General features: G+C 35.9%; 1 protein-coding gene across 1 annotated transcript in view; it reads right to left on the bottom strand.

The window, feature by feature from the left end:
• Positions 1–697: 697 nt before the first annotated feature.
• Positions 698–10,270, bottom strand: part of LOC126821497 (sodium channel protein type 8 subunit alpha-like) — a 99,593-nt gene continuing 90,020 nt past the window's right edge. Inside the window, exons 2-3 of the mRNA XM_050549940.2 lie at positions 1,332–1,689; positions 698–835 (exon numbers count right to left, since the gene is read on the bottom strand). Of these exons, the coding sequence (XP_050405897.1) occupies positions 698–835; positions 1,332–1,628 (435 nt within the window). The 5' untranslated portion in view covers positions 1,629–1,689. The remainder of the gene's footprint in view (positions 836–1,331; positions 1,690–10,270) is intronic.

The following is a 10,270-nucleotide window of genomic DNA, read 5'->3' as shown; positions in this document are numbered from 1 at the left end:
GTGTGTACTACCGTGACCACATCCTGGCACCGATAGTTCTGCCCTTTGCTCAATGTGCAGGTCGACGTTTCATCTTTCAAGATGATAATGCCCGTGCCCACCGCGCTCGTGTCGTGAATGACTACCTCCAGCATCACCATATTGTCCATATGCTTTGGCCAGACATGAGTCCTGACCTTTCCCCTATAGAGCATGCCTAAAACATGATCGGGAGACGTGTTCGTCGACTTCAACGTCAACAGACAACACTGCAAGAATTGGCCGTGGCACTGCAAGAGGAGTGGGTCAGATTGCCCCAAGTCGTGATTGGACGGTTGATTAGGAGCATGCCACGACGAATTGCTGAATGTCTGGGGATTGGTGGAGTAATTACTCATTATTAAGACAAGAAATCAAAAACGTCCATTTTCACTTTTGACTGTGTATCTCTTTGCGAGTGAAATGGGGACGTCAGATAAGCCGCCCATATGAACTGTTTATGTTCATGTGTAGGCAATTGGCCTGTTATTAACATACACTGGTTACCTCTAATAAAAACAGCAGTGCATTTCCGCAGTTTTGTATTGTTTCTGAATATCCCCTACTTTTTTTGAAGAGTATATAAACAAAACGGAATAGGATCCGTCTTTTCAATTCCGACCTTTGTATTATTTCTCTTGGATTTCACCAAGGGTATTCTAATGAATCACATGTTATGTTAAATATAAAAAGGATATGGATGCACTAATACGTAGAGGGCACACCGCCGTAATATATTAAAAGGGCTAAGCACAAACATTGCATCAGTAGCTGAAAACCGGTATAATGTTTTATCTTTCCCCACCACAACAAACGTCTGAAAAAAAAGTATGCAGATAACTTAAACCAGTCTTTTAGCAAATTTATATACTTTGAACATACTTTAGATTCTACAACCTTTCCAACACTCAAATTATGGGAGCCGCGGTGGCTTGGTGAGACGTTGGCTCGCTAACTTGGATGTCTCGTGTTTGATAACGGTGTTGGCTGAGAAAATTCATTCTCCCCCACCCCACCCCTTATCAGTATTGCAGGACATAGGGCCTGACAAGGAACAACGGATAGGATAAAAAAGGAGGTCCGGTGTACACGTTGGGGTGCACATAAAATACCCCCCGAGAGTTGGAATTCGATATGCCGTAACGCCGCCATTCGCGCAAAATTTCCTCCATAGCACACCGTGTGGCGTATGCCCGTCGTCAATAGCCCAATCGGACGTTAAACTCCATTTCATTTCACTCACATTCTATGTGGGTTAGAAATCAGTTAAGGCATAGCTGTAGAAAAAATTGTTTAGGTAAGTAAATACGTACAAGCTGATTATGATAATATTCATCTAGATCTTCTACGGGTCGGCCTGTCAAATGTGCGGGAAAATCTTCAAGCGATGGCGGCAATTTCCGACCGGCTTCCAGCTTCGGGTTTGGTTTAAGTTCGGGTTCATGGTGACTGGGTTCGTCACCTTCGTCGTCAGACGAATCAGTCTCAGCTGGAGCTTTCTCTGTTTGCTTGACGGCCTTTTCTTCTGCAATCCGCCGTTCGATATTAAACAGTGATTCACGGGTGAATCGCCGGAAAGGGCAATAGTCTACCTCTTCATCCAGATCCATCTTCCAATAAAACTAGTTGGACACATGCACACTACCTTTGTCAAAACTGACCCGAAGCCACCTGAAATGATAAAAAAACAACAAACTAAATACAATCTCACGTTTTGGCACTCTCATTACTTACATAGTAACAGATAATAACTCGGCGCAAACATTTAATCTGAAATAAAAAATGTGTCACTATCTTCTTTTGAGCTTATATTATTATATAATGACCAGTGTCGTTTACATGGAATGTTTTGAAGTGAAAGAAAATCACATTTTTTTGACTTTGCCATTTTAAACAATGTTATTATTCATTTATTGTTTCACAATATAAAATTTGTTCGTGATATAAATGTTGTTTGTTTGAAACGTAACAAAAAAGACAATTCCAAATGTCAAAGTTTATGAAAAGGCGTTATAACATTGAAATATAATGCACCAGATGCCAAAATTAACCCCAAAGATCAAGATGAAAAATATGCCTGCCAGATGGGCTGAATGACAAGCCCTAACTGGTTTCCAAAATGATTAAAAACCCCAGTAGTATATAACAGGAGTTATTGCTTTTGTACTGAAATATTGTAATCTCTCTACCGGTTAGCTATTGTAGAGTTTATTTTAAACTGGCCGGGCGAATTGAAACCTTTTAACATTCAGACGTGCACATTATTAACATAGTTATTGCTGGGATTGTTTGATTAGTCACGATGCTGACCTCAATCCCTTCCATAGAAACCTTGTAATCACTCCACGTGTATTATTTGACTAAACAGATGGCTGAACCTTGTTGAATACAGTTACAAATTTATTTCCTAAAGACAATCTACTTTAATTTGACTTGAGAGTTAACAGCATGCTAAGACATCTTAACCCAATTTAGTCTTCAAGTTTATGTAGAATAGCGACTTTTATATTGATTTTTCGTTTCTTTAAGAAATTTCAATTTACTCTTTTCTTTTTTCTATCTAAAATGTTTAGTTTGGGTTTAAATTTGTCAATATAATATTGTTCCTTCGATCTCATTTTCATGGGGTCTGAATACGGCAACTTAAAGAAAGGGTATATTTTGAACTCGCCTTTATCGCAGATATCAAGGTGCTCACTTAAAGGGATCATCCTTAAAGTAGCTAAGTCCGTAACTCAATATCATCCAAAATCTTTAACATTGAAAACACGATTTTTTTTTGCAATTTAAATCAGCATTGGTGTTGTGGTCTTACCTGGAAAAGATGGGCTTCTGATATCCAATATTTAAGACAAAATAAACATTTTACCATTGGTACACGAATCGTGTACCATAATGCGTTTCAGCGCCATTTGTAACAAGGTGCTCAAAGAATGAGGCTAGACATATTCCACAAGTCATGTCAAACGGTGATGCCATATTCTTATTTGGAGAGCATGTGCAATATATACTATCGGTGTTGACTGGAATAACCAGTCGCTAGAAACTGTCTTTCGGTTGAGACTTCTGGCGTATTTTGCCGAACATAACTGATGACAATTAACAGTAAAACGGAAACGATTGAATGTAAAACAGTTTATATAAATTCATATTACATTATTATATGTGTTGCGACCCATTTGTGCCAATTTCTAGGCCCAAAATATTAGAGATTTAGCTCCTTTAAATTTGGTTCCCTGATATGTTGTCTATTAAGCGTTCATACTTTCATTGACAAAAAATTATTTTCCATTGTCAAATATAAATGATTTACCTTCAATTAAATATCTACACGTGCCGCAATTATCCCTTCCACATTTTACAACTTCCTTAATTGGACTGAGGGATACATATTTAGCCATAGTTAACGGTGATTTAAGGTTTTTAGGTTGTCTTTTTGACGGGAGAAACGTTTGTGTATTAATAAGTTTAACTACATTCTATGACATATAATACATATAATACATCAGTTACTCTACAGTTCATACTCTCATTGACAAAAAATTCTTTTCCATTGTCAAATATAAATGATTTACCTTCAATTAAATATCTACACGTGCCGCAATTATCCCTTCCACATTTTACAATTTCCTTAATTGGACTGAGGGATTCAAATTTAGCCCTAGTTAACATTGCTTTACGGTTTTTAGGTCGTCCTTTTTACGGGATAAACGTTTGTGTATTAATAAGTTTTTTCAATTTTTTTTTATCTTGTTGAAGTAGTGGAAAATGTCTTTTAATTACGCTGGAAAATTAGGATTGTGAGGATTAAAGGTGGTGACAAATGCAATTATATTGTGATTTGTATCTTTTATCTTTACTAGCCCTTTGAATTAAGTCATTAATTAATGTGGAGGGATATTTGCGGGCTAACAGAAATTCTCTCAATTCCCCTAGTCTTTGAAATTTAGTTACTGCGTTAGACACAATGGTATAGATACGCCTAGCCAAATTATATGGTACAGCCGTTTTTATGTGTTTAGGGTGACACGAATTGAATTCGAGATACTGTTTAGTGTCCTTATAATATATATCAGATTCAATAATAATGTCCCCGTTTTTTTATTACCATTATGTTTCAAAATGGTATTCTATCTGTACTAGTTTCCATTGAAAATTGTCCCACCAAACGTTATCCTAGTTACTTTCGATGTAACAAACCTTTATTCGAATATACCACATGTTTTAGGACTAACAGCTGTAAAGCATTGGTTATTTAAATATCTAAACAATAGAGAAGAGAGAGAGAGAGAGAGGGGGAGAGAGATGGGGTCTAACGTCCACTCGGCACAAACTAGGTCATTTCTGGACTAACATATGGTTTAATTTTATTTCAATAATTCGCTTGCGCGTAGGGGTCTTTAGCAGTGGGAGGAAACCGGAGGGCCCGGAGAAAACCCACGAGGCAATAAAGAAGAACGTTTTTCGGAGTCGTTTATATTAGAAAGCATCGACTTTATATTAGAAAACAACTGTTTTTATTTTTATTCTAACTATTATAAAAAACTTATTGGCTGTGCAATGGGTAGTACATTCTCACCCTCGCTGGCAATAGGCTGGGGCTATTTGCCACATGTGGTAAGACAATCCGGAGATTATTTGCCACATATGGCAAGTCTCCGTACCGCAATTATCAACCGATTTCAATGAAACTTACAGATAACGATAACATTAATAATATCTCAGAGTAGGTACAATTTCGACCTATTCCAGTTAGCGGTTTCGGAGATATCAGGTTACCAAACATTTCATGATGCACGGCTACAGACCGCAATTATCAATCGATATCCATGAAACTTACAGAATATGGTAACATTAATAATATCTCAGAGTAGCCAAAATTTCGACCACTTCCGGTTAGCGGTTTCCGAGATATCAGGTTACCACACATTTCATGTGGCACGGCTACAGACCGCAATTACCAACCGATTTCAATGAAACTTGTAGATTATAATTTCATGTGGCACGGCTACAGACCACAATTATCAACCGATATCCATGAAACTTACAGAATACGATAACATTAATAATATCTCAACGTAGGCAAAATTTCGACCACTTCCGGTTAGCGGTTTTGGAGATATCAGGTTACCACACATTTCATATGGCACGGCTACAGACCACAATTATCAACCGATTTGCATGAAACTTACAGAATATGATAACATTAATAATATCTCAGAGTAGCCAAGATTTCGACCACTTCCGGTTAGCGGTTTCCGAGATATCAGGTTACCACACATTTCATGTGGCATGGCTACAGACCACAATTATCAACCGATTTCCATGAAACTTACTGAATATGATATCATTAATAATATCTCAGAGTGGGCAAAATTTCGACCACTTCCGGTTCGCGGTTTCCGAGATATCAGGTTACCACGCATTTCATGTGGCACGGCTACAGACCACAATTATCAACCGATTTCCATGAAACTTACAGAATATGATAACATTAATAAAAGAAGACATTGATACTATTAAGTGGGCTGATATCCTTAAAGTGTTGCCATTCCCAATCATATCGAGAAGAAATCACCATAAATTTCAAGTTAACTTTGATGGATATAATTTACAATGAAATTGTTTTACCTGTCATTATCGTACTCATTATCATACTGTTACAGTCATTTTAATTTATATTTTAATTTTAATATACTAAAGTCCTAACTATGAAATATGTTTCAATTTTTATTGCAGATTTTATTAAGTTTATTTTTTAAATACCAAAGTGCCAAAAATGAAATGATACGTAACAAATTTAAATTTTTGTTAATGGAATATATATATATATATATTTTAATGGTAGTGAAAATAACGATAAATCCATCGTACGAAATAAAAGTGATTGGGGAGCACCAAAAGGTCGTAATAAAGCATTAGATGATTTTTGTCAACAAATATCAAATTTTCCGGTAATACCAAACGAGCACATAAAAATACGTAAAAATACAGCTAAAAAACATTGGAAGGAGATACTAACTCTATCAAAAGATGAATCCATAGTGATAAAACAAGCAGATAATGGTGGTGCAACAGTCATTTTGGAATCTGAGAACTATAAAAGAATGGTATTAGACATATTGAACGATACCAACTACTATCAAAAATTAAACTCTCCGCCACTATCCAGAAATATGACCGCACTACGTCGACTGATATCGACACATAGTTCCTGTTTAACGGAGAAAGAAATCAAATACTTACAAGAGTTTAATGTGAAAACCAGTAATATTTATGGTTTACCCAAGATTCACAAATGTAAAGAAATACACACAGCATGTGTAAACCAAAATTCGACATATATTGAAGTAAATCATCCTCAAGATTTGAAACTCCGACCAATTATAGCAGGTCCAGCATGTGAAACTCATCGTTTAAGCAATTTGATAGACATCATACTTCAACCTTATATTAAACATGTCAAAAGTTATACTCGAGATAGCGTAGATTATTTGAATAACTTACCCCAAAATGTCCCACAAAACGCTATCCTAGTTACTTTCGATGTTACAAACCTTTATTCTTATCTACCACATGTTTTAGGATTAACAGCTGTAAAGCACTGGTTATCTAAATATCCAAACGATAGAGAAGAACGTTTTTCGGAGTCATTTATATTAGAAAGCATCGACTTTATATTAGAAAACAACTGCTTTTATTTTGCTTCTAACTATTATGTAATAGCCGAAGAGATCTCCACTCAAAAAAGAGACGGTGTATCAACCCATACACCGAGAAAACAAGGTATATAACTGACTTATACTAAATACTTTTTCGAGAAATAGAGATATTTTCTATTTTTCCCAATTTCCAAAGCATTTTTCATTTCACAAATTTATCAAAGTTTCCCATTTAGAGCCCCCCAATTATCTCATCGCAAACGCTTATTTCTACTCAGTAAATGATGTCAGTACACCGCACGTACATTTCACGGTTTAAATCAGGTCAGAGAAAATGTTCATAACAGGGATATTGATTGGTTGAGAAAAGCAAACGTCATCCAATCATTTTGTACAATAGCCATTTATTGTTGTTTTGCCAACATCCTGGCTGCGTCGATTGTAGTGGATAGCAGAAATGAATGCGGGAATTCGTCGAAGAATCCTACTTTATAATGTCACAGATATATATTTCTAAGACCGAGAACACCAGTTCTGCAAGAGATTTCAATGACCGCGAAGATTTAGAAGCCCGATCCTTCACAGAACAAGAAATTAAAGCCATGCAGATGAGTCGAATTCCGCCAAACACGAGGAAAAATACCAATTCCATAGGAATATGGTGACACTTCGAGATCAGTACAAAAGACTGGATTTTAACTTTTTTGATAAGCAAGGTACATTTGCTAATTTCCGCACAGATCAATTCATTGACTTCGCAACATCCACTGACAGAGAAAAACAAGAACAGCCATTAAAGAGAGAGAGAGAAATGAGGTTTAACGTCCACTCGACACAAACTAGGTCATTTCGGGACTAACATATGGTTTAATTTTATTTCAATAATTTGCTTGCGCGTAGGGGTCTTTAGCAGTGGGAGGAAACCGGAGGACCCGGAGAAAACGCACGAGGTTGGACAGGCGACCCTACGATCCTTGCCACGTACAACCGGGGATTCGAAACCACGCCAGTTGACTCAATGACAGACTTTATGATACAGCGCGCGCACGCTAACCATTCAGCCATCCAACCCCCCCCCCCCCCAAACAGCCATTAAATGAAGACGAGTTGGAATTGTAGAATTCTCAAGTTTGTAGTGTAGAAAATGCCAATGGATTAATATATACTAGTAATATATTTGGATTACGTGCTGCGGATGAGCATAAACCGCGACAAAATGTGAAAGTTTTTAGTGTTGAAAATGCCAAGAGATTAATCTATAATAGTAAAATATTTGGATTATGTGCTGCGGATGAGCATAAGCCGCGACAAAATGTGAAAGTGCGACAAAATGTGAAAGTGCGACTAGATATCAAAATGTAAAGAAATGTGAGACAAAATGTAAGAATATGACTGAGAGTGACGCACATTCGAAAAGTGCTGAGACAGTTGAAAATGATGACTCTTTTACCATAACATGTTCAAAACGGGTTGTAGATGTTCAAATAAATATGTAAATCATGATGTTGTTATTTTTGTCCCTTTTCAACTGATACACGGCCACTTTTCAACTCAGTTGAAAAGTGGCCGTGTATCGGTGTATACCCTCCCATTTTCATCAAAGAGTCGAGAAAAAGTATGGGTATAAAAACAACTTATTGGCTGTTCAATGGGTAGTAAATTCTCACCCTCGCTGGCAATTTTAGTCCATGGATATTTAAAATTAACCATTGCTACGAAAGTAGAAGAAACATTTGACTTGGAGACCAGAATATATTTCGAAAAACAGTGGCAACGATACTTAGATGATTGTTTCTTCATCTGGCTCCAATCATTTGATAATCTCCTTTTATTTTATAACATAATCAATAATATTCATCCGAATATCCAATTTACAATGGAAACTAGTACAGATAGAATACCATTTTTAGACATAATGGTAATCAAAACGGGGACATTATTGAATCTGATATATATTATAAAGATACTGATACTAAACAGTATCTCGAATTCAATTCGTGTCACCCTAAACACATAAAAACGGCTGTACCATATAATTTGGCCAGGCGTATCTGTACCATTGTGTCTAACACAGTAACTTAATTTCAAAGACTATGGGAATTGAGAGAATTTCTTCTAGCCCGCAAATATCCCTCCACATTAATTAATGACGGAATTCAAAGGGCTAGTAAAATACCGATAACGGAATTAAGGCAGGTAAAGATAAAAGATACAAATCACAATATAATTGCATTTGACACCACCTTTAATCCTCACAATCCTAATTTTTCCAGCGTTATTGAAACACATTTTCCACTACTTCAGCAAGATAAAAAATTTAAAAAACTTATTGATACACAAACATTTATCCCGTCAAAAAGACAACCTAAAAACCTTAAAGCACTGTTAACTAGGGCTAAATTTGAATCATTCAGTCCAATTAAGGAAGTTGTAAAATGTGGAAGGGATAATTGTGGCACGTGTAGATATTTAATTGAAGGTAAATCATTTATATTTGACAGTGGAAAAGAATTTTTTGTCAATGAAAGTATGAACTGTAAAGTAACTCATGTATTATATGTCATAAAATGTAGTGGCTGTGCCGAACTGTACATCGGCTGCACGAACAAGTTACAAAACAGAGTAACGGTTCATAGACAACATATCAGGGAACCAAATTTAAGGAAGATCCCTTTAAGTGAGCACCTTGATATCTGCGGTAAGGGCGAGTTCAAAATATACCCTTTCTTTAAAATGCCGTATTCAGATCCCATGAAAATGAGATTGAAGGAACAATATTTTATTGACAAATTCAAACCCAATTTAAACATTTCAAAATAAATACAATATTATGCTATATATTATATATTATCTACTTCATTATTATTATATTATTGTATGTTTATTCTTCCATGACGTCACGTCATTGTTATTGTTATTGTATGTCTTGACAAGCTCAGGCGAAACATGTAGACAATTAAACAATAGTATATACTTTCTTTAGGCATTTTTAACCTTTATTTTTTTCTATATTAACACAACTACGGTTTAACTTCATACATCTATTGATATATATATATATATATATATCTATATATTCACACTTGATATATCTTCTTTGACTCTCAGCCTTATACGAGCTGTACTATATATTATTGCCTTAGCTTCCTTGTAAAATGATTTTACTGATTCTCTTACACCACGGAATCAATGACTGCCAATGTCTAAATTTTCTTTATGTATATGATTAAAGACTTTGTTATTTTTTGTGTGTGTGGTGTGTGCGTGGGTGTGTGGGTGTGTGTGTGTGTGTGTGTTGGCGGGGGGGGGGGTGTAATTTTAATGATTGGTATGTATCTGGATGCATAATGTGACCAAGCTGATATTTCTTGTGATTTATTTGAATTGTTAAATGAAAGGGGGCTGGTAAGGATGCGACATTTCTGTAATTAGGATGATTTTTTCTCTATGTGGCTGTATCTAATATTATTCTAGAACTACATGCAAATGCAAGCAAATATCATTGAATGCCGCCATTGAATAGGCCTACAGCAATTGAATAACAATGGTTGTATTGTATTTAATGGCTTGTACACGTACTACTTTTGTCC

The sequence above is a fragment of the Patella vulgata genome, chromosome 5 (genome assembly GCF_932274485.2).
Source record: "Patella vulgata chromosome 5, xgPatVulg1.2, whole genome shotgun sequence".
NCBI lineage: Eukaryota > Metazoa > Mollusca > Gastropoda > Patellidae > Patella > Patella vulgata.
The sequence above is the reverse complement of the archived record's forward strand: the minus strand, read 5'-3'. Positions and strand labels throughout refer to the sequence as shown.